Here is a 25,454-nt window from a genome sequence, read left to right as displayed (position 1 = left end):
TCAACTTCTCTACATTGGCGAGACCAAATGCAGGCTCAGCGATCGTTTCGCTCAACACCTTCGCTCAGTCCGCCTTAACCAACCTGATCTCCCGATGGCTCAGCACTTCACCTCCCCCTCCCTCTCCCAGGCTGACCTTTCTGTCATGGGCCTCCTCCAGAGTCATAGTGAGGCCCACTGCAAATTGGAGGAACAGCACCTCATATTTCGCTTGGGCAGCTTACACACCAGCGGTATGAGCATTGAATTCTCTAACTTTAGATAGCTCCTCTATCCCTCTCTTCACCTCCCCCTTCCTAGTTCTCCCACAGTCTTCCTGTCTCGAACTACATCCTTTCTTTGTCCCACCCTGACATCAGTCTGAAGAAGAGTCTCGACCCGAAACGTCACCCATTCCTTCTCTCCTGAGATGCTGCCTGACCCGCTGAGTTACTCCAGCTTTTTGTGATACCTTCGATTTGTACCAGCATCTGCAGTTATTTTTCCTACCCTTCTTCAGTCTGAGAGGCAGGGATGAGGGTGTCTAGAGATATGGAAGGGTAAATTGTGAAAACGACATATCAAAGCAGATGCTGCTAAGGAAATGTAGACTGCTTCATTGTTAGCTGAGGGGAAGTGACAACGCGGCATACAATCAGTCATGTTTAATCCGGATAAATCAGGGTCTGAAGAAGGGTCTCGACCTGAAACGTCACCCATTCCTTCTCTCCTGAGATGCTGCCTGACCTGCTGAGTTACTCCAGCATTTTGTGATACCTGATGTTTAATCAGGAGGACAGCAGACAGTGGTAACAATACCCTTTGCTTTAAGTACTGGTCCTGAAGTGATGTCTTTCATTGGAGTGCAGGCAGGGGCATACGAGCAGCCACCTCAGTGCCATGACTAATGGATGGGCTTCAGGGTGCCAGGCCTGGAGCAGGGTGCAGGGGTACAGAGTTAAATGCAACCATTGGAATGGTTGCCCATCTCCTCTACCCTCACAAGGAAAACTGCACGTCTTAGACATTGAGGCAGGTTTATAACCGAAGATTCCACCGTTGTCTTCAGTGTTGAATTCCCAGCAGCTCAGTAAATAACTGCCCCCTCCATTACATCAAGACTAACCAAGTTTTCATCCCTCAATCGAAGACTGAGATAGAACATTGTAGAGTTCCGATCACCAAGAAACAAGAGCTGGAAGCAATGCAGAGGGTAGGGGCAGGCTCGCCTTCAATATCAGGTCTGAATAATGAGAAATAAAAACTTGACACCCGTGGAACGTTTTCAGACTGGAAATTAGATGTTATTTTACGAGATACTTAAGACTACAAATGCTGTTGGAAAAGATAACCCAGGAATGATATTTCAAGTTAATTAGTAGGTCAGAAGTAGAAATTAGCGTTCAAAATACAAACAGGTCATTCTTAAGCTGACCCCGGGACATTGTCCTTCAGAGAAAGCATGATCCTTGTGAGGAATTACATTTTACAATGGGAAATGTAAAGATGTCACTGGATGGATGAAATGCGTTGGGTTAAAATTCCTTTCCCCTGCACCAATGACTGTTTAGGAATCGAACTGCAGATGCTGATTTAAACCGAAGATAGACCCAAAAAGCTGGAGCAACTCAGCAGGTCAGGCAGCTTCTCTGGAGAAAAGGAATGGGTGATGTTTCGGGTCGAGACCCTTCTTCAGACTGGTGGTGGCGAGTCTGGGTTCAAACGTGGTCGGAGAGTCGGAGAGCAGGAGGAATATCACAGACGGGGAGCAGCGAGAGAGGATGTTGCAGAACTCTCTCGTCGGAGAGAGGAGGAGAACCTCTTCAAAGTAGGCATACCTTGAGGAAATTTTGCAGTGGAGCAGATGAAATGTGTCGGAAGGAACTGCAGGTGCTAGTTTAAACCAAAGATATTCACAAAAAGCTGGAGTAACTCAGCGGGTCAGACAGCATCTCTGGAGAAAAGGAATAGGTGATGTTTCGGGTCGAGACACTTCTCCAGACTGTGCGTGGATAAATATTTTGCCCTACGTTAAATATTCTTTGGGCATCAAGACAAACAATGAGATGAATGATATCAAATGATATAGTGGAACCTTTCAAATCGAGTATTAGGGCATGCAATGATATTGTCAGTTGCATTAAGCTTGCAGTTATTTTAACCTTATAGGAATAACAAGTCTGAAGAAGGGTCTCAACCCGAAACGTCACCCATTCCTTCTCTGCTGGGATGCTGCCTGATCCGCTGAGTTACTCCAGCATTTTGTGTCTACCTTCAATTTGAACCAGGATCTGCTGTTATTTTCCTACAAATGAAAATGTGCTGAACATTAACAAATCTAATGTGAGTGGGAAATTTTCCACTCAAGAAGTTAGCTTAAAATTGGGCCCCCAATTCATTTCCCCCACATTAATAACTATTTAATATGTTTATATAAGTATGAATAAATGTTATTGTTTAATTCAGTTGGGAACTCTCCAGAAAGAATGCTCTTGCAACTTTGAACCTTTGCACAAGATGGTAACATGAGAACAGGCAATAAATACTGACTATGTTTAGGAAGGAACTGCAGATGCTGGTTTAAACCGAAGATAGACACAAAGTGCTGGAGTAACTCAGCAGGCCTGGCAGCAGCTCTGGAGAGAAGGAATGGGTAACGTTTCGAGTCGGGTCTGAAAAAACATCACCCAATAAATACTGATTATGATTTCAACTTCTTTTTCAGAGTTGAAGTAAATAGATGCAAACATTTTTAAAGATTTCACATTTTTGTATTTACAATTTCTCTGTATTGTAGTCCTTTTGTTATTTGCGTTTAGCTGGAGCATTAGGTACAGCCATTTCCGAACATTTGAGTAATGAAAAATATTCAGAGAGTGCCCTCTGGTGTGTATTTTGTGAAGTGTTTTGGAGGATGAAAAAATAAAACTCCAACAATTTGCTATTCAATTGTTTGCTACTCCTGGTGCTTCTCTATCCGGTTCACCGTGTGATGAACCAAACATTCCTTTTAATAAATCAGTACCCTCGTTCTTGTGCTCCCTTTAAACTCACCATGGGATTTATTCACAAAATGCTGGAGTAACTCAGCAGGTCAGGCAGCATCTCGGGAGAGAAGGAATGGGTGACGTTTCGGGTCGAGACCCTTCTCTCCCGAGATTCCTTCTCTCCCGAGATGCTGCCTGACCTGCTGAGTTACTCCAGCATTTTGTGAATGAATTGATTTGTACCAGCATCTGCAGTTATTTTCTTAAACTCACCATGGGAACTTGGTTCCCATGCTGTCTTTAGCACACCATGGCACAGGTTCCTCTATTCTCTTTAATACACTGGGCCATGAGTTTCCATAACCCTTATAACATACTAGAACCCTTATTTCCACCCCTTGAGCTATGGTTCCCACGTTCCCTTTTACACCTCAGTGCTCTTGTAACTTTAAACCTTTACACAAGATGGCAACATGATACCCCTTTAAACTCACTGGGACCCCTGGACTCCACATTCATGTACACTCATCCCACCCTCAACATCAGTCTGAAGAAGGGTCTCGACCCGAAACGTCACCCATTCCTTCTCTCCTGAGATGCTGCCTGACCTGATGAGTTACTCCAGCATTTTGTGAATAACCACCCTCAAAAATGGCCTATTGTGTGCCACACACTTCCTTGATTATCCGTGTTTTTGACATCTCTTCCATTTATTTCTCCTAAGTACAGTCCATATCTCTCATTTCCCTTTCCCCTGATTCTCAGTCTGAAGAAGGGTCTCAACCCGAAACGTCTCCTATTCCTTTTCCCCAGAGATGCTGTCTGACCCGCTGAGTTACTCCAGCTTTTTGTGTCCATCTTCGGTTTAAACCAGCATCTGCGGTGCCTCCTCTCGACACGCTGGGACCCTGATCCCGGCGCTTGCTCCCTTTAAACACAATGATTTAATGGAAAATTTGTATTACAGTGACATATCTAAAATAAAAAGTGAATTAATAACATGTTGGAGTATTAATTGGATTAACGTCCGCATTGTGTAAAACCTGCCTGGCCAGCACCACCAATGTCCATGTGTGCAGATGAATGGAGTTCAACTCTATGTACTGCCTAGATTAACGATGCTGCATAATAATCACATCACAGTACTGCTTCTGAGATGTTTCAAAGGCAAGCTGCCGCCTCCACCTATCACATTTATTGCTGGTAAATGGAGATGGATTTCTAGGTAATCCACCTTCTTTAGCCCATGTTCGAGAGACTGAATCAATCTACTGGCCTTCTGGCTGTCTCACGTTCAATGATATTATGGCGAGTCCGGAAACTTGTTGGTTGTAGAAGAAGTTTATTGCAGCCGCAATATTCGAATACAGAGTTAAACAACAAGGTAAAGGACAACCATCAAAAACTTACTGTCTTCTTCGAAGACTTCGCCGAACTACTATTTCGGGCGCCAAACGCGCACATGACATCGCTGGCCAATCAGCGATGTCGCTCCCTGGACCAATCCCCATGGTTGCGTTCACACGTGACCTCGCTGGCCAATCCGAGGGTTCGACGACCTGGACCATTCTCTATGGTCGCTACATGATCATGGTTGATCTTCTGGCCCATCTCACATCCCTCGATTCTTCCAAAGTCCGGATAATATGCCAATATCTGTTTGAATAGAAATATAGAAACATAGAAAATAGGTGCGGGGGTGGGCCATTTGGCCCTTTGAGCCAGCACCGCCATTCAATATGATCAAGGCTGATCATCCAAAATCAGTACCCCGTTCTGGCTTTTTCCCCATATCCCTTGATCCCCTTAGCCCTAAGAGCTAAATCTAACTCTCTCTTGAACACATCCAGTGAATTGGCCTTCACTGCCTTCTGTGGCAGAGAATTCCACAGATTGAACTTAGTGCCTGGGCAAACACAACCTCTGAGGTAGAGAATTCCTGAGATGTACTACCTCTGGATGAAGAAATCCCTTCTCAACTCAGTCCCATCTGGATTATCTGGGATCTAGACTAGGGGTGCCCTCGCACGTGACCTCGCGTTCACACGTGACCTCGCTGGCCAATCCGAGGGTTCGACGACCTGGACCATTCTCTATGGTCGCTACATGACCCCCCCCAGAACCCGAGGTGCGGAACCTAGCAGGGAGCCGGATTTCGTGACCATAACGAGTACGGAGAGGGACAGCCTGAACCACAGGAGCCGGGGGTTCCGGACTTGGCGGAACAGCCGGAACGGGAGGTCCTGGAGGAACTACCGGAACGGGGGGTCCTGGAGGAACTGCCGGAACGGGGGGTCCTGGAGGAACTGTCGGAACGGGGGGTCCTGGACTGAGCGGAACTAACGGAGGTCGGCCTCTCCTAGGGGTTTGACCGACCAGGACTGGTTGATCCGGATCCAAATGTGCAGGTTTGAGCCGGGACACCGAGACGAGCTCACTCTTGCCGCACATGTCTAAGGTGAAGGTAGCCGTTCCCTTACGCAAAACCCGGAACGGCCCTTGATAGACCCTCTGCAACGGGGCGCGATGGGAATCTTTTCGCAGAAAAACGAACTCACAGTCCTTCAGGGAAGGCGGTTCATGTACCATGGGACACCCATGACGTGAAGTCGGAACTGGAGCCAGGGAGCCCACCCGTTCCCGGAGAGATGCTAACACTGATGGGACTGTAGGCAGCTGGTCTGAAGGGTCCGGAAACAGATCTCCGGGTACTCGAAGTGTCGAGCCATATACTAGCTCCGCGGACGACGCACCGAGATCTAGCTTAGGAGCAGTCCGGATGCCCAAAAGAACCCAAGGGAGCTGGTCTACCCAGTCCGGGCCTTCAAGCCTTGCACTGAGGGACGCCTTAAGTTGGCGGTGGAACCTTTCTACGAGTCCATTTGCCTGGGGGTGATATGCAGTCGTGGGTTGTAACTTGGACCCGTACAGTTCTGCGAGCGCGGCCCAGAGGGACGAAGTGAATTGTGGGCCTCTGTCAGTGGTAATAACTGCCGGGACCCCGAAACGAGCTACCCAATGAAGGGCCAAAGTCCTAGCACAAGACGCTGACGAAATATCAGACAATGGGAAAGCCTCTGGCCACCGGGTGAACCGATCCACCACCGTGAGGAGGTGGGTGTAGCCCCGGGAGGAAGGCAAAGGACCGACCAAATCCACGTGGATGTGGAAAAAACGAACAGCCGGGACCTCGAAATCCTGTACGGGGGGCTGGACATGGCGCTGGACTTTAGCGGTCTGACAGGGAACGCAGGCACGCGCCCAACCCGCTACCTGTTTCCGTAGGCCATGCCAGACAAACCGAGCTGCTACCAAAGCAGAGGTGGAGCGGATGGACGGGTGCGCCAGCCCATGAATGGCATCGAAAACCCGGCGCTGAAGGGAGGGCGGTACTACCGGCCTGGGACGGGGAAGAGAAACATCGCACCAGACCTTTGTGCCTTCTGACCCACAAGCTACCTGGGCCAACTTCAATCCCGAAGTGGTGGACTGGTATGCCGAAGCGGTATCCGCTAGAAGCTGTGCCTCCGCAAGCTCTTGGGGATCCACTTCGCAGTCCACCGCCAAAATAGGGGGAAAAGCAGGTCTAGACAGGGCGTCAGCAACGGCATTAAGCTTACCCGCGACATGACGGACATCGATGGTGAATTCGGAGATAGCAGTCAGGTGCCGCTGCTGGCAGGCCGACCATGGGTCAGACAATTTGACAAAAGCAAATGTTAATGGTTTATGGTCCGTAAAGGCCACAAATGGGCGGCCCTCAAGGAAGTACCTGAAATGACGAACAGCTAAATAGAGGGCCAAAAGCTCTCGGTCAAATGCGCTATACTTCAGCTCAGCCGAATTTAGTTGCCGGCTGAAAAACGCCAAAGGCTGCCAACGGCCACCGACCTGCTGCTCCAGAACCCCGCCCACCGCCACGTCAGAGGCGTCAACCGTCAGGGCCGTGGGGGCGGAGGGGCTCGGGTGGACCAACATGGTGGCGTCTGCCAAAGCTGCCTTAGCTGCTGTAAAAGCCGACTCTGCGGTCGGGGACCATATCAACTCTACCGGATTCCCTGCAAGGCATTGGAAAAGCGGGCGCATGACTCGCGCAGCTGCCGGGACGAACCTATGGTAGAAATTAACCATGCCTACGAACTCCTGTAGCCCTTTTACTGTGGTGGGCCTAGGAAATGCCCGGATAGCCTGCACCTTTTCGGGCAAAGGGGAGGCGCCGGCAGGGGTAATTCTGTGCCCTAGAAAATCAAGAGCAGGAAGGCCGAATTGACATTTGGAGGGTTGGATTATGAGCCCGTGGTCTTGGAGCCGCTGGAAAACGGTCCGCAAGTGGGCCTGGTGTTCCTGTACTGAGGTGCTGGCAACCAGGATGTCGTCTAAATAAATAAACAAAAAGGGTAAATCCCGGCCCACGCGGTCCATCAGTCGTTGGAAAGCCTGTGCCGCGTTCTTTAAACCGAAAGGCATACGCAACCATTCAAACAACCCGAACGGAGTAATCGTTGCAGTTTTCTGTATGTCCTCCGGTCGCACCGGGATCTGGTGGTATCCTCGCACCAAATCGATTTTGAAGAACACCACCGCTCCTTCCAGCCCAGATGAAAAGTCCTGTAGGTGCGGTATGGGGTAGCGATCAGCCGTGGTGACAGCATTGAGACGCCGATAATCGCCACATGGTCTCCACCCCCCAGATGCCTTGGAGACCATATGTAACGGCGAGGCCCACGGGCTGTCAGACTGACGAACAATTCCCATTTCCTCCATCTTCCTGAACTCTGCCCGTGCCACCACCAGTTTGTCTGGCGGTAGCCTCCTGGCCCGAGCGAAAACAGGAGGGCCTTCGGTGCGGATGTGATGGACCACGCCGTGCTTGGCCGAAGACGTGTCGAAACGTTGAATGAGCAGCTCTGGAAACTCCGCCAGAATCTCAGCATACGAGTCGGGGGCCGCGACGACGGCCTGGACAGTAGGGCTGGGCGGGGAGGCGATTGTCGGAGCGACGTGCTCATCTTCGGCGGAGGGTCGGAGGTCGTTACCGCGGACATCAGGGACCAGTGAAAAAGCCCAGAGAAAATCTGCTCCCAAGATCGCTTGTTTGACGTCGGCTATGATGAATGGCCATTCGTACGTGCGGAGGCCTAACACAAGGGACATCTTCCGTGTACCGAAAGTGCGAATTGGGCTGCCATTAACCGCGATGAGGGTGGGACCTGTCTTACCCGATCTGGTTTCGAGGTCGGTCGGCGGCACTATACTGACGATGGCTCCCGTGTCCACCAAAAATTCTGTGTCCGTGAATCGATCATGGACATAGAGGCGCCGGTTCTGGCCAATCGTAACTGCCCCTATGTACGATCGGCCGAGGCATTTCCCGCGAAGGTACAAGGTGAGCGGCAGTTGCGGGATTCGCTACCCCATCGTAGGTGATAATAGCACCAGCCGCGCTTGTGCGGATCTTTTTGGCGGGCCTTCGGAGAATTGGCGGGAGACGTGGCGCCATCTTGCCGTCGCTGTGGCGTGGTCACTGATGTCGAGACCTTGTTGATCGAACCGCTTGCCTGGTCCTTTGCCTTGTTTTTAGCCGCTATGAGCGCGTCCGCTTTCGCTGCATATGCTTCGGGGTCCTTAAAAGAACAATCCGTGAGCAGCAGTCGGACATCCTCAGGAAGCTTCTCGCGGAATGCCTGTTCGAACATAGGGCAATCCGTATGCTCACCGGCTAGCATCATCATTTCGGACATGAGGACGGAAGGCAGTCGGTCTCCAAGATCCGGTAGGTGCAGAAGTCTTGCCGCACCACCATGCTTATTAAACCCGAAGATTCGCAGTAATACTTTCTTCAGGGCCTCGTACTTGCTTTCCGCAGGTGGATTAACGATGAACCGCATCACGCGCGTGGTCGTCTCCGATGATAGAGCGCTGACGAGGTAGTAATACCTCGTGGAGTCGTCCGATATCTTCTTTATATGAAATTGAGCTTCGGTGTGTATAAACCAAGATTGCGGTGCGTGCGTCCAAAACCACGGAAGGTGAACGCTTACCGCGCTTGACTCCGGTGTGCCCGGCGCGGCCATCGCCGACGAGGCGTCGGGTCCCTGCATAGTCGGTGATCGTCCAGATCACGTCGGGGTCACCAATATGGCGAGTCCGGAAACTTGTTGGTTGTAGAAGAAGTTTATTGCAGCCGCAATATTCGAATACAGAGTTAAACAACAAGGTAAAGGACAACCATCAAAAACTTACTGTCTTCTTCGAAGACTTCGCCGAACTACTATTTCGGGCGCCAAACGCGCACATGACATCGCTGGCCAATCAGCGATGTCGCTCCCTGGACCAATCCCCATGGTTGCGTTCACACGTGACCTCGCTGGCCAATCCGAGGGTTCGACGACCTGGACCATTCTCTATGGTCGCTACATGATCATGGTTGATCTTCTGGCCCATCTCACATCCCTCGATTCTTCCAAAGTCCGGATAATATGCCAATATCTGTTTGAATAGAAATATAGAAACATAGAAAATAGGTGCAGGGGTGGGCCATTTGGCCCTTTGAGCCAGCACCGCCATTCAATATGATCAAGGCTGATCATCCAAAATCAGTACCCCGTTCTGGCTTTTTCCCCATATCCCTTGATCCCCTTAGCCCTAAGAGCTAAATCTAACTCTCTCTTGAACACATCCAGTGAATTGGCCTCCACTGCCTTCTGTGGCAGAGAATTCCACAGATTGAACTTAGTGCCTGGGCAAACACAACCTCTGAGGTAGAGAATTCCTGAGATGTACTACCTCTGGATGAAGAAATCCCTTCTCAACTCAGTCCCATCTGGATTATCTGGGATCTAGACTAGGGGTGCCAGCTATCTCACTCCCAAATTCGGGACAAGGTGACGTCACCGCCCCGCGCCCCAGGTGACCTCACCCAGCCAGTGGCCACGTGCTCCCGCTCCACCAATGGCGGCCACCCGGGCCGGGAGGTGGGTTGCTACGCAACCTCCGTCAGGCGAACACACTGCCCCGCTCCCCGAACACACTCCGTTAGCCGACATTTTCCCGGCCGACAGCGGCCCGTGGGTCTAATACGGGACAAGGGCGGTCCCGAACGGGACAAACCGATTTAGCCCAAAATACAGGATGTCCCGGCTAATAAGGGACAGTTGGCAACCCTAATCTAGACCCTCTGTGCCAAGATAAAGAGGCTCTGTGCCAAGATCTGTGCCAAGATAAAGATCCTCACCCTATCTATTACAAAGGAGAAGTGACCTCTGATAAATTTATGAGAGGCTTTTCGAGGTGGTGATAAACAGTGGGTAGAGTGGAACCAATAGATGTAATGTCCAGATTTTCCTCAGGCATTTAACAACATGACACACAAAAGATAGATTTGCCTTCATTCATGGTATTGAAGGTAATATATTAGCATTGATGGAGGATAGTACAATTAGCAAAAAAACAAGTAAGGATAAGGAACAAACTGAAATGGATGGGGAACAGCAAAGATCAGTGTCAGAACCACAGTTATTTTGCAATAGATATTAATGGTTCAAAAGGCGGAAGTGAATGTACCATGAGCGAATTTGTGGATGAAAGAAAAGTAAGGCAAGGCTAGGTAAGGTGGGGATGATACAAACATTTTACGATGAGATATTGAGAGGTTAACTGTGTGGGAAAAAAATTGGCAAATGGAGTACAATTTGGGGAAAATGTGGAGTTATTCATTTTGAAAAGTAGATTATTTTAATTTAAGTCTAGTAAGACTGCAAGATGCTGCAGTACTAAAGAATTGGCAAGTCCTGACACATGAATCACAGAGAGCTAATGTTCCATTGCAACATATGATTGGGAAGGAAAAGGGCATGCTATATTTTAGTTTTACGTGGGTGGATAAGAGTACGGAAGTCTTGCTACAATGCACAAGTGAGATCATACCCTAGAGTCATAGAGAGTCATAGAGAGTCATAGAGGGATACAGTGTGGAAACAGGCCCTTCTTGCCCACACCGGCCAACAATGCCCCAGCTACACTAGTCCCACCTGCCTGCGCTTGGTCCATATCCCTCCTGTCCTATCCATGTACCTGTCTAACTGTCTCTTAAACGATGGGATAGTCCCAGCCTCAACTGCCTCCTCTGGCAGCTTGTTCCATACACCCACCACCCTTTGTGTGAAAAAATTACCCCTCGGATTCCTATTAAATCTTTTCCCCTTCACCTTGAACCTATGTCCTCTGGTCCTCGATTCCCCTACTGTGGGCAAGAGACTCTGTGCAGCTAAACCTTCTGTGCAATAAACAATCTCAGACCTCGTTACTTTAGACTTTAAACTTTAGAGATACAGTGCGGAGACATGCCCTTTGCCCCACTGAGTCAGCGACGACCAGCGAACACCTCATACACTAACACTATCCTACACACTAGGGACAATTTACAATTTTACCAAAGCCAATCAACCTACGAACCTGTACTTCTTTGGAGTGTGAAAACAAACCGGAGCACCCGGACAAACCCCCGCTGTCACAGGGAGAACTTACAAACTCCACAAGACAGCACCCGTGTCTAATGCCTCAGAAATAGTGGATGCATTAGTGATAATTTTTCAAAACTCTTTAGATTCTGGAGTAGTTCCTGAGGACTGGAGGGTAGCTAATGTAACCCCACTTTTTAAAAAGGGAGGGAGAGAGAAAACGGGGAATTATAGACCAGTTAGCCTAACATCGGTAGTGGGGAAAATGCTAGAGTCAGTTATTAAAGATGTGATAGCATCACATTTGGAAAGTGGTGAAATCATCAGACAAAGTCAGCATGGATTTACCAAAGGCAAATCATGTCTGACGAATCTTATAGAATTTTTCGAGGATGTAACTAGTAGAGTGGATAAGGGAGAACCAGTCGATGTGTTATATCTGGACTTTCAGAAGGCCTTCGACAAGGTCCCACATAGGAGATTGGTGTACAAACTTAAAGCACACGGTATTGAGGGTTCAGTTTTGAGGAGGATAGAAAATTGGTTGGCGGACAGGAAGCAAAGAGTAGGAATAAACGGGTCCTTTTCGGAATGGCAGGCAGTGACTAGTGGGGTACCGCAAGGCCCAGTGCTGGGACCCCAGTTATTTACAGTGTATATTAATGATTTGGACGAGGGAATTGAATGCAACATCTCTAAGTTTGCGGATGACACGAAGCTGGGTGGCAGTGTTAGCTGCGAGGAGGATGCTAGGAGGCTGCAGAGTGACTTGGATAGATTAGGCGAGTGGGCAAATGCATGGCAGATGCAATATAATGTGGATAAATGTGAGGTTATCCACTTTGGCGGCAAGAACAGGAAAGCAGAGTATTACCTGAATGGTGACCGATTGGGAGAAGGGGAGATGCAACGTGACCTGGGTGTCATGGTGCACCAGTCATTGAAAGCAAGCATGCAGGTGCAGCAGGCAGTGAAGAAAGCGAATGGTATGTTGGCATTCATAGCAAGAGGATTTGAGTTTAGGAGCAGGGAGGTTCTGCTGCAGTTGTACAGGGCCTTGGTGAGACCGCACCTGGAGTATTGTGTGCAGTTTTGGTCTCCTAACCTGAGGAAAGACGTTATTGCCTTAGAGGGAGTACAGAGAAGGTTCACCAGATTAATGCCTGGGATGGCGGGACTTGCATATGAGGAAAGACTGGATAGACTGGGCTTGTACTCGCTGGAATTTAGAAGACTGAGGGGGGATCTTATAGAAACATATAAAATTCTTAAGGGGTTGGAGAGGCTAGATGCGGGAAGATTGTTCCCGATGTTGGGGGAGTCCAGAACCAGGGGTCACAGCTTAAGGATAAGGGGGAAGTCTTTTAGGACCGAGATGAGAAAACATTTCTTCACACAGAGAGTGGTGAGTCTGTGGAATTCTCTGCCACAGAAGGTAGTTGAGGCCAGTTCATTGGCTATATTTAAGAGGGAGTTAGATGTGGCCCTTTTTGCTAAAGGGATCAGGGGGTATGGAGAGAAGGCAGGTACAGGCTACTGAGCTGGATGATCAGCCATGATCATATTGAATGGCGGTGCAGGCTCGAAGGGCCGAATGGCCTACTCCTGCACCTATTTTCTATGTTTCTATGTTTCTATGTCAGGATTGAACCCGGGTCTCGAAGGCAGCAACTCTAACGCTGCGCCACTGTTATTTAAGAACAGATATACTATTATTGGAGGCAGTTCAGAGAAGATTAACTCAGAGGAACCTGGGTATGGAGGGATGATTCGATAAGAAAAGGTTGGGTTTAGAAGAATGAGAGGCTGAACTATTAGAATATATATGATTCTTCAAGGCACTACATGGGAGAGTCTTGGACCAGAGGCCATTGTCCCAGAAGGAGGGTCCGAAGTTCATTTAAACCAGAGATGAGGAAGAGTTTCTTCTCAAAGTATTCTGATCCCTTAGAAATCTTGGCCCCAAAAAACTGTGGAGGCTGAATACTTGAATATATTCAAAACAGAGGTAGATTTTTAATTAGTAAAGGAATCAAGAATGGAGCAGGTAAGTCAATTTGAGGAAAGTTGGAGACTCCAGGAACTATAGATGCAGGAATCTCGAGACAAACACAAAACGCTGGAGCAAACTCGGCTGGTCAGGCAGCACCTCTGGAGGGAATGGATAAGCAACACTTTGGGTCGGGACCTTTTTTCAGACTGATTGTAGAGGGGTGGGGGGAGGGGGGGGGGTGGTAGAGAAGCTAGAAAAGAGGTTAGATTGACAGAGATCTACCCATCTGCCAATCAAACCCACTTTGTCTACATCCACCCATCACTTATGGACACAAAATGGTGGAGTAACTCAGCGGGACTCCTTCCTCCACCTATCACTTGCCAGGCTTTGTCGGGTATTGTCGTATCTAGCTTTCTCCTCCCACTACAATCAGTCTGAGGAAGGATCCTGAGCCAAAATGCCGTCTATCCGTGTTCTCCACCGATGCTGCCTGACCCACTGAGTTGCTCCAGCACTTCCTGGTTTGTTGAGGAAAGTTGGGCGAGCAGGTTCAATGGCCTCTTCTTTAATCCTTCTGATGGCCTTCTTATGAAGGGAGAAATAAAGAGGACTAAATTCATGCAACTAGCTGACAGAAAGGTCCATTTGAGCGTGAGCGGCCCTTTCTTTATCCTCCCCAATCTTCGACCTGTATCCTTCTCTCTAGCTTTACACTTCACTCCTTCTCTTCTCTCCTTATCTGACACCCTTTTGTCCTATTTTCACCTCTCGCCTTTGTCACTTACTCCACTCATCCGGAAGTCACTTGTTCCCCTCATCTGCATCCACTAATCACTAGCAAGGCTGTGATTAGCCTGTCTCGCCCCTCTTGTCCAGCTTTCTTCCCCACCCTCACAATACAACACAGAGGCTTGGTGGGGAAGGAGGACCACAGTCTAGGGACCTTCCGCTGCTGATCATTGAGGAGCAGAGTCTGCTGGGGACACCCCTCAACTAGGGAAGAGAGATATCACCCCAGGAGACCACATGGGTGGCAAAGGTGTTTCAGTTAAAGTCAGGTGCAAATATCACCGACTATGCCACCATTGAAAATGTGGACACTGAGAATGGATGAAGAGTTTTTGCATAGATTGCGTTTGCTATATATATTTTTATTCAGAATAAAATACTTTTTGTGCAAGATCTATCTTCCACATATAGACAAAAAAAACCCCCACTGGAGTAACTCAGCAGGACAGGCAGAGGAATGGGTGACGTTTCGGGTCGGGACCCTTCTTCAGACTGAGTCACGACCCGAAACGTCACCCATTCCTTCTCTCCAGAGATGCTGCCTGACCCGCTGAGTAAATCCAGCATTTTGTGTTTTACCTGGCCTAATTCATGGTTTTCGGCCATGAATCTGAAGCCGAATGACCCCGAAACGTCACCCATCCTTTTTGTTCTCCAGAGATGCTGCCTGACCCCATGAGTTGCTCCAGCACTTTGTGTCTGTCTTCGGTACAAAAAGGTTCAACAACATATTTTTATTTACAGGCTGTCAGAGTCATACAGCACGGAAACAGATCCTTGGCCGAGCTCGACCATGTTGAATAAGATGCCCCATCTGAGCTGCTCCTAGTTGCCTGCCTTTGGCCCATCTCCCTTTAACCCTTTGCTGCCCATGTAACCCATGTACTTGAAAACCAAGTTTTCAAGAGAGTTTGATACAGCTCTTAGGGCTGACTGAATCAAGGGATATGGGGAGAAAGCAGGAACGGGGTACTGATTTTGGATGACCAGCCACGATCATATTATAAGAAAATAACTGCAGATGCTGGTACAAAACGAAGGTATTTATTCACAAAATGCTGGAGTAACTCAGCAGGTCAGGCAGCATCTCAGGAGAGAAGGAATGGGTGACGTTTCCCATAAACTCACTGGGACCCCTGGACCCCACATTCATGTACACCCATCCCACCCTCAACATCAGTCTGAAGAAGGGTCTCGACCCGAAACGTCACCCATTCCTTCTCTCCCGAGATGCTGCCTGACCTGCTGAGTTACTCCAGCACTTTGTGAATAAATAGCCACGATCATATTGAATGGTGGTGCCGGATTGAAGGGCCGAATGGCCTACTCTTGCACTTATTTTCTATGTTTCTAAAACAGCACCTGCAGTTCCTTCCTGAGCTCAGAGTCCCCAGCTCAGGGCGCATGAGTGCAGATGCAGCAGATTGCCAATCATTGCCTGACACCAGTGAGTGGGTGGTGTGCTGGAGGAGAGGTTGGGTCTGATCACATGCTTGCCGGGGAGAGGCAGATACACCGGGCTCTCTGGCAAACTCTGCCCGCTGAGTTCTCCCCAGGCTAGCCCTCCACGGTGGTGACCAGCAGCCCAGATCAGAGGGTAGTTCAGCGGCGTTTGAAGAAGGTATGGATGGGTTACTGTTGTAAACGAGGAAACTGTAGATACTGGTTTACAGAGGAAAACAGACACACACACACACACACGAAGTGCTGGAGCAACTCAGCGGGTCAGGTCAGGCAGCATCCCCTGGAGAACGTGGACAGGTGAGGTTTCAAGTCGGGACCCTTCTTTTTGGGGGGTGGGTGGATGGGGGGAAGGAAGGAGGGGGTCTAAAGAAGGGTCCCGACCCGAAACGTCGCCTGTCCACGTTCTCCAGAGATGCTGCCCTGACCCTGACCCACTGAGTTACTCCAGCACTCTGTGAAACGTCGCCTGTCCACGTTCTCCAGAGACTGCCCTGACCCTGACCCACTGAGTTACTCCAGCCCTTAATCTCTGTGAAACGTCTTCTATCCACGTCCTCCAGAGATGCTGCCTGCCCTGCCCTGCCCTGCCCTGACCCACTGAGTTACTCCAGCACTCTGTGAAACGTCCCTGTCCATGTTCTCCAGAGATGCTGCCTGCCCTGCCCTGACCTGACCTGACCCACTGAGTTACTCCAGCACTTAGTATAAGAAAATAACTGCAGATGCTGGTACAAATCGAAGGTATTTATTTCACAAAATGCTGGAGTAACTCAGCAGGTCAGGCAGCATCTCAGGAGAGAAGGAATGGGTAACATTTCGGGTCGAGACCCTTCTTCAGACTGAGTACTCCAGCACTTAGTCTCTGTGAAACGTCTTCTATCCACGTTCTCCAGAGATGCTGCCTGGCCTGCCCTGACCCACTGAGTTACTCCAGCACTTTTCAGTCATCATGGATTATTCCTGGTCGCTTCATTGCACAACTTCTAAAAGCGAACTGAAACTCAGGAAGCGGGGCTGTGTTTGCATGCTTTGCTTTGCATTGCATTGGGGGTAAGTGAGTTAGCACTTTCGCTTTCAGTTCCGACTCGGTTCAGGACCGTGTGACTGATGTACGTCGACCCTGCCCGCAACTGCGGTGAAACTGACACCTGGGGCACCCAGCTGTGAAACCGCGGCCACCGTCTGTCTGTACGGTGAACAGCTGGACCTGCCCTTGTTGGACCGGTAGGTTGTGAAGTGTTGATTCCCCCGAGTGTCCATTTCACAAAATGCTGGAGTAACTCAGCAGGTCGGGTAACTCAGCATCTCAGGAGAGAAGGAGGGGGCCTCACTATGGCACTGGAGGAGGCCCATGACAGAAAGGTCAGACTGGGAGTGGGAGGGGAGATCAGGTTGGTTAAGGCGGACTGAGCGCAGGTGTTGAGCGAAGCGATCGCCGAGCCTGCGTTTGGTTTCGCCGATGTAAAGAAGTTGACACCTGGAGCAGCGGATGCAATAGATGAGGTTGGAGGAGGTGCAGGTGAACCTCTGTCTCACCTGGAAAGACTGTTTGGGTCCTTGGATGGAGTTGAGGGGGGAGGTAAAGGGACAGGTGTTGCATCTCCTGCGGTTGCAGGGGAAAGTGCCCGGGGATGGGGTGGTTTGGGTATTTGACATCTAGAGCAGCGGATGCAATAGATGAGGTTGGAGGAGGTGCAGGTGAACCTCTGTCTCACCTTCTTTACTTCTTTACATCGGCGAAACCAAACGCAGGCTCGGCGATTGTTTCGCTAAACACCTTCGCTCAGTCCGCCTTAACCAACCTGATCTCCCGGTGGCTGAGCACTTCAACTCCCCCTCCCAGTCTGACCTTTCTGTCATGGGCCTCCTCCAGTGACATAGTGAGGCCCACTGGAAATTGGAGGAACAGCACCTCATATTTCGCTTGGGCAGCTTGCAGCCCAGCGGTATGAACATTGACTTCTCCAACTTTAGATAGTTCCTCTGTCCCTCTCTTCCCCTCCCCCTTCCCAGTTCTCCCTCTATCTTCCTTTCTCCACCTATATCCTTCCTTTGTCCCGCCCCCCTGACATCAGTCTGAAGAAGGGTCTCGACCCGAAACGTCACCCATTCCTTCTCTCCTGAGATGCTGCCTGACCTGCTGAGTTACTCCAGCATTTTGTGAATAAATACCTTTGATTTGTACCAGCATCTGCAGTTATTTTCTTACACTCCTCGTATCCTCCTAACTAGTATGTGTTCCCCATTCCTTGTTCCACCTGCCCAAATGCAATATCTTGTACTTCTTCAGATTGAATTCAAGAGTCAAGAGTATTTTATTGTCATATGTCCCAGATGAATGTCCCAATGAAATTCTAACTTACACATGTTGGCCCTTTACTGCCCAAATGACTGGATGATTGATATCCCCCTGCAGTCTAAAGATCTCAGTGTTAACCAGAAGGCCAAGGTTTGCAGCATCTGCGGATGGCTTTATTTTGACTCCTACTTTTCACTGTATGCTGTTAACATATTATGAAGAGCACTAAGTACAAAGCATCGTGCAACCCCTCTGACAACTGCCTTTGGGATCACAAAGTCCTAGCGACCATCAAATACAGTAAACCCTCGATTTAACGGACCCATTTATAATGGATTTCAGTTGCAGCAGATGGACCTTCCATCCCTCCCCCTGCTTGCACTGCCTCCCCAGCCACTTACAGCCCAGCTTCTGATGTCACCCCTGGCTCGCAAGGTGCACCATCGAGCCCTTCTTCACCCACCACACGATCTGGTGAATGCGGCTGTTGTGGCAGCCCAAGACTGTAGCCCCTGGGGACAACGCTTTCTTCAGGCCTCTGGCGCCAACAAGACATGTTCGGGCAACGTGGGGCTCACTCCCCTCTCACCAGCTGCCGCTCCTTCCTGACGGCCGCTGCTTTGTCCACTCCCCACTTCAGCACTGCCGCCTCCTGCTTTTCCCGTTGCTCTGACCACTCGGCCTCTTTTATTGCTCTCCCCCCCCCCCCCCCCCCGTTTTCCCACCGCCTCCTCCTTCTCCCCCGGAGTGCCTAACATACTCCACCTCAGAAGATGCCGGCGACTGCGGGGGGAAAAGGAGGAGGTGGCGCCGATGGAGAGGGGAGCGGACAAAGCGACGGCCGACAGGAAGAAGCGGTAGGCGGTGAGAGGGGAGGGAGCCCTACGGTGACCGAGCGCGTCCTGTCAGTGGTGGCGGCCTGAAGAAAGCACTGTCCCCATGGGGGCTACAACGTGAGTCGCAACAACTGCCTCAACCAGACGATGCAGCAGCTGGTGATGAAGGGCCGGCTGGTGCACACCGGTTGCATCGGCTCCTAGTTTTGAGGTGAAACAACACAAAAGTGCTGGAGTAACTCAGCAGACTGCGATCACGGTGGTGCGGCGGTAGAGTTGCTGCCTTACAGTGAATGCAGCGCCAGAGACCCGGGTTCGATCCCGACTACGGGTGTTGTCTGTACGGAGTTTGTACGTTCTCCCCTTGACCCGCGTGGGTTTTCTCTGAGATCTTCGGTTTCCTCCCACACTCCAAAGACATACAGGTTTGTAGGTTAATTGGCTTGGTAAATGTAATTTAAAAAATGTCCCTAGTGTGTGTTGGATAGTGTTAATGTGCGGGGATCGCTGGTCGGCGCGGACCCAGTGGGCCGAAAGGGCCTGTTTCCGACTGTATCTCTAAACTAAACCTAAACTGAATCAATGTGAAGAAGGGTCTCAATATCAATCCATGTTCTTCAGAGAGCGAACAGCTTCATCCACTTTACTTGTGTTCTTTTATGCATTAACCATCATCTGCAGTTCTTTGTTTCAATTACATCCAATGATAAAGCCTTACTTGGTTATAGTGGACAATCTGCAATAACTGACACCATGTCCCCCCAGGTCCAAAGAGTGTTTACTGGTAGTTTTAGTATTTTAACAGTGCATATACTTTCAAATGCTAAGCAGAATAGCTACTGGGAGTTTTGCAATGGAATTGCACAAACAAAATGGTCATCTACTAGAAATGAATTGTCAAATGTTAATGTTCATCAAAATATAAATTGGTCAGGATTGGTTTAAGGAAAACAATAGAAATAAGACTCAAATTGTTCACCAAATGTTTGTATTAAACAATGGATCCAAATGATTACTATCTTCAATTGTGAGTGGGGAAAGTAAACCACTTATCCTTGCTAACGTCCTATTTTGACCATGTACTGTATCCTTTTTAGATCCCTAATGTGAACATATTATTGCATCTGAAATATATTCTAACAAATAAATGGTGTTAGATTTTCTTTCGGAATGACCACTGAACTACACTACGCGTTTGAACAATACAAGAACTTTTATGAAGATTCAGCTTTCGTACACGATGGAATTTGCCATGATAAAAAATTAAAAGAAGAAATCAAACATTGGTTAGTAACAAGGGGTGCAGGTTTGGCCGAACTACCAGTTCATGAAATTATTGGCAAATCCCTGCGCAGGTCAGAGAATTACCCAAATATCTTGAAGAAGCTGATTGAGGCTTTTGAATTATTGGAATTGGCTGCTGTTAACCTGATTCTGTTCCCATGGAGAAAAGAGTTCAAAACAATAAAAGTAAGTCTGTTATTAAATTATACTTTGAAGTTAAGTTATCCTGCAAACACAATGAAATGCTATAAATATTCAACAGACATTGATATTTGCATTATGCCTTAATAGCATGCTATACCTTTATGTGTAAGTTTAAAATGCTGGTACTTTTAATTAGTGGCGGCACGGTGGCGCAGTTGTAGAGTTGCTGCCTTACAGCACCAGAGACCCAGGTTCGATCCTGACTATGGGTGCTTGTCTGTAGGGAGTTTGTACGTTCTCCTTTTGACCGCGTGGGTTTTCCCAGGGTGATCCGGTTTCCTCCCACGCTCCAAAGACGTACAAGTTTGTAGGTTAATTGGCTTCGGTAAAGATTGTAAAATTGTTCCTAGTGTAGGATAGCGCTTATATATGGGGATTGCTGGTTGGCGTGGACTCGGTGGACCGAAGGCCCTGTTTATGTGCTGTGTCTCTACACCAAACTAAACTAATTATTGACCAATTTGTATCTACTTGGGCAAGTGGTGGAACGTTCTGCTGTTTCAGTCATATCTATATCCATCCTCTCTCCCAAAATCTATTTTTGTCTTAAGACTTTTTCAGGAGCCTATCTGTACCAGCTAAAACCTGCAATCTGCCATGAAGACCTTGGAAGAATTTTTATGAAAATGGGCTATGTGCAAAAGGATAATCTTGAACTTGAAATGAAGGACCTTCCAGATTGTTTGCAGTTGATTCGGCTGGCGTTTAACTTATTCGTTGCAAGAATTGAATGTGAAATCTTGTCAGAAGTAGTTGGAAAACTTGATCACTTTTACAAGGTTTCAGTCGAAGAATTGTTTAATCAAAGAATATTAATGATCGGTGTTGACGCCTCTGTGGATAAACAAAACCTGACCTATTCTGCTGCTGCCACCCAGAGAGAAAATCAATGTTTTAAAAAACGCGTATCTGTCTCTAGTGGAGAAGATATTGATGTTGATTTAATACCTGATTTGAGTGCAAATAATCCGACAAGTCCTCCTCTCGAGACGGAATACAAAAGAAGTGCAATCCATTCATTGTCAACAAGAATGCTCAGGTCTTCTAGCAGTGACCAGGATAAGGATGATGCTTACAGCAGACACATGGCCGGAATCCCTGTTACTGATTGCATTTATTCCACAAAGATTAAGGACGGTGAATTTGAGGAATCTCAAGATCTACCGAATGACAAACCTGACCATAATTCTGTTAGTAGCTGCAATATAGTTGGAAATGTTTTCGACCTGGAAGGCTACGAAATGCACAACTGCCTTGCTGAAGGAGAATCCATTCGCTACTGCTGTGCAACATGTGGTACAGCCCATACCATTTCATGTGACAGGATAAAAGATTGTACAGGTCTAGGTCATGCTATAACATTTCTTGAAGCTGAAAACTCTGATTATCCCCAACAGGCTGAAGCTGCATGTGATGCTGTACCACAATTATCATATGCAGACATATTAAAAATGGATCCTGCATGTATGAACTGTAGATGTTTACCAATGCATATCTGTAATGGATGTGGCATGTTTCTGTGTAACCACTGTGGTTTCAGATCTATGTTGAAATGTATTAAATGTGACATAATGCTTGAAAAGTTAAACTGATTTTTGATATGAATCACGAGTTTACGGTGAAAACTGAATAGCTTACAAAGTAATTTTTCATGGAGCCATAAAATAGAGACCAAATGAATGAGCAGAAACAAAACACTGGAGGAATTCAGCAAGTCCAGTGATGCATCCAGTCGAGACCCTTCTTTAGTCTCAGGACCTGAAATGTCGCCTGTCCATTCCCACCACAGGTGCTGCTAAGTTCCTTCCTTGCTTTGTTTTTTAAAGTAATTTTATGGTGGATTTAAAATCATTGATCTATTTGTAAAGTTATCGCTGTGAAATCATTTTGATTTGTACACCCTGATTTTTCTTCTAAGAATTGTGTCTGATCAAATGTACTATACAAGCCTGAACTGGAGAAAATGTGCCATTTTGTATTAAGTTGTTTGAATCTGAATGTGCTTTATATTGTGTTGTGCATAGTAGAATTTTACATAGTGTAATATCAGCTCTTTGGATAAGTTCTGTGAAGAAAATTAATAAACCTACAGGATTTTTCGGCTTTCAGGTCAATTCTGGTTATTTTAAATTTCACAAATGTAAACAGTGTGTGAGTGCAATAGTTATGTGCACAAGCAAGCAATACTATCAAATACATATTTTGTGCTGAGTTGAGCTTCCACTGTTGGGCTACAAAGTCATGACTTTTAGATAAAAGTCCTGATTGCATAATTATTGTACAATTTGGTACCTGATCATTGCAACGGTGATGATGATGATACTTCATTGTCACATGTAACTCGGTAGAGGAAATTCATTGGTTTTACATACAAAGTACACACAAGAGTTACCACAAAGGTGCTGACAAAGTTACAAAAAGTACTCTTTAAGTAATATTGGTTCCTCCTTCGCCTCCGGTCCTCCTTAGTTCTCGACGGGCCCTCTAGGCTGGGTCCCCCTTTGATCTCGGCGCTTCCCCCTCCCCAGTGAGAAAGGCATGTCCGATGGTAGCATCTAGCTCACTGCCATTCATAGGATGTACTAGCTCCATCAGCGTTCCTGCTGTGTTTACGCAGTTACACCCAAGGATCTGACAATTCTGTGTACTGTCATCGAATGTCTTCTGAGTTGCCACAGTTCATCTGTTCCTGAAACTGTCATGCTTTCTGGTATCAAAATTCATACATTTTGAGAGTAAATGTGATATTAAAAAGTAAGACTGCTTTTCTTTTGGAAAGAACATTCAGATGCCAATTCTGCTGTTTGGTTGAAATCAAAGCTGATCTTTTCTCTCTGCCTGTCACTTTCTGTACCCGATACTACGTGTTTCTCTTTATACATTATAATCATACTTAAGTGTATTCAGTAACCTCCCCTCTACAGGAAATAGAGAATTCCAAAGATTGACGGCACACCGCATGAAGCAAATTCTTCTCATCTGTCTAGAAAGGCTTTCACCCCAGCTTGCACCTACCTTGCCAAGCCCTTTAGACATTTTGCTTCAATGATATCACCGTTCATTCTTCTAATCTCTGTGATAATCCTGAGAAATAGTATGATGAATTTTCCTTGCATTCCCTCTATTATAAGTATATCGTTTCTTTCAGGTAAGAAGACCGGACTGGATATGGTACCGCAGTATAAAGTCTTTACTCTTGTACTTAAATCCTCTTGCAATAAGAGTAATGTAACAATTATATTCATTAACTTCTGCAACCGTGCATTAATTTCCTATGCAAGGAAGCAGTATCCTGACCAATGAAGGCAAGCATACCATGTGCTTTCTCTACCACTCTACCTACTTGCCACTGTCAGGGAGCTATGAACTTGGACCTCAAGATCCCTCTGTACATCAATGCTGTTAAGGGTCTTGCCATTAATTGTATATCTTCCCCTTACATTCAACCTCCCAAAGTGCAACACCTTACACTTGCTCAGATTAAATTCTATCTGCCACTTCTCCACCCATTTCTGCAGCTGATCTTTCTCCTGCTGTCTACTTTGACCTCAGTAATCGTGGTGCATCTGCAAACTTACTAACCAGCCCACCTATGTTTACGTCCAAGTCATATATATCATACAACAGGTCCCAACACAGATACCTGCTGGTCCACTGGTCACATACCCCCAGCCTGTATATTGACCCTCCGTCTTCTATCAGTGCCAGTTTTGAATTCATACAAAAAAGTCACTGAAAATCCCACCCACCTTAATCTTCTGGATCAGCCTGCCATGAGACACTTTTATCAAATGCCTTACTGAAATCCATGTCGACAACATCCACCACCTTCCCCTCTTTGATCACCTTTGTCACCACCTCAAAAAACTCGATCTAATTAATAAGATATGGTCTCTAATTACCTCATTCTCTTCTAAATGAGAGTAAATCCTATCCCAAAGAATCCTCTCCAATAGCTCCTCTACCACTTTTATTCACAAAATGCTGGAGTAACTCAGCAGGTCAGGCAGCATCTCGGGAGAGAAGGAATGGGTGACGTTTCGGGTCGAGACCCTTCTTCAGACTCGGAGTAACTCAGCAGGTCAGGCAGCATCTCGGGAGAGAAGGAATGGGTGACGTTTCGGGTCGAGACCCTTCTTCTTATGCTCCTCTACCACTGACGTGAGGCACACTGGCCTATAATTCTCTGGATTCTCTCCACTTCCATTAAACAAAGGAACAACATTAGCCACACTCCAGTCTCCCAGAACCTTGCTTGTGGCTACATATACGCAAAGATCTTTGTCAAGGCTCCCACAGTCTCCTTTTTTTTTGCCTCTCTCGATAACCTGAAATGGATTCCTCATGCCCTGGACATTTATTTGTTTGGTACTGTGCCTACATCCTCTGATTCCAATGTAACACATTCCTTCCTTTATCCTTGAGTGATCCTATCTTCTCCCTGGTCACACTCTTGTTTATTATGTAAGTATAAAAAGCCTTGGGAATTTTTACAATCAGATTTACCAAAGGCATTTCATGGTTCCTTTTGGCCCTTCTAATCATTCAATTAGGTTCTTTCCTCTTTTGCTTTTTATTCCTCAAAGGCCCTGCCTGATTTCATCATCTTCATTACATGCATTTCCTTTTTAACCAAAATTTACAACCTCTTTGATCATCCAAGCTTCCCTTACTTTGGCATCTTTATCTCTCCTTCTTACTCAAACTTGCCGACCCTAAACTACGATTAACTGGCCTTTAAATGACTCCCACATGTCAGATGTAGACTTACCCAATAACAACTACTCCCAGCGTACTGTCCCAAGCTCCAGCCTAATAATGTTGTTATTTGCATTACTCCAACTTAGTCCCTTCCTGCAAGGTCCAGACTTACCCCTATTCAAAACAATTTTAAAACTTATGGAATATAATGCAATAAAAAGGAACTTCAGATCCTGATTTACACCAAAGATAGACACAAAATGCTGGAGTAACTCAAGGGGTCAGGCAGCATCTCAACAGAAAAGGATAGGTAACAATTTGCTTCTTCAGACTGAACGTAGCAGGTGATTAGAAGGGCTCAAAGGGACTGTAAAATGGCTTTGGCACGTTAGATTACAACTTATGGAGTTGTGATCACCTTCAAAAAAATGCTCTTCTGCCGAAATATCATGGTTA

The 25,454-nt window shown here is 47.4% G+C and overlaps 1 protein-coding gene across 4 annotated transcripts; it reads left to right on the top strand.

The window, feature by feature from the left end:
- Window positions 1-15,706: 15,706 nt before the first annotated feature.
- Window positions 15,707-22,392, top strand: spata2l (spermatogenesis associated 2-like). Of its 4 annotated transcripts, none has more exons than XM_078401775.1 (3): window positions 15,707-15,831; window positions 19,907-20,279; window positions 20,849-22,392. In XM_078401775.1, exons 2-3 carry the CDS (start codon window positions 19,980-19,982, stop codon window positions 21,887-21,889), a joined length of 1,341 nt encoding a protein of 446 aa, XP_078257901.1. In that variant the 5' UTR covers window positions 15,707-15,831; window positions 19,907-19,979; the 3' UTR covers window positions 21,890-22,392. The 4 variants fall into 4 exon arrangements, with proteins under 4 accessions (XP_078257901.1, XP_078257902.1, XP_078257900.1 ...); XM_078401776.1 differs by having other exon boundaries at window positions 15,708-15,831; window positions 19,967-20,279; XM_078401774.1 differs by lacking the exon at window positions 15,707-15,831 and adding an exon at window positions 16,765-16,898.
- Window positions 22,393-25,454: the final 3,062 nt, after the last annotated feature.

Source organism: Rhinoraja longicauda, chromosome 6 (genome assembly GCF_053455715.1).
Source record: "Rhinoraja longicauda isolate Sanriku21f chromosome 6, sRhiLon1.1, whole genome shotgun sequence".
Taxonomy (NCBI): domain Eukaryota; kingdom Metazoa; phylum Chordata; class Chondrichthyes; order Rajiformes; family Arhynchobatidae; genus Rhinoraja; species Rhinoraja longicauda.
The sequence above is the reverse complement of the archived record's forward strand: the minus strand, read 5'-3'. Positions and strand labels throughout refer to the sequence as shown.

What these genes read in the sequence shown, in the direction of transcription:
- spata2l (XM_078401775.1), top strand. Translation starts at nt 19,980, where the DNA reads ATGACCACTGAACTACACTACGCGTTTGAACAATACAAGAACTTTTAT. An exon ending in AAGAGTTCAAAACAATAAAA is followed by an intron (nt 20,280 to 20,848) that starts GTAAGTCTGTTA and finishes TTTTGTCTTAAG; the next exon opens with ACTTTTTCAGGAGCCTATCT.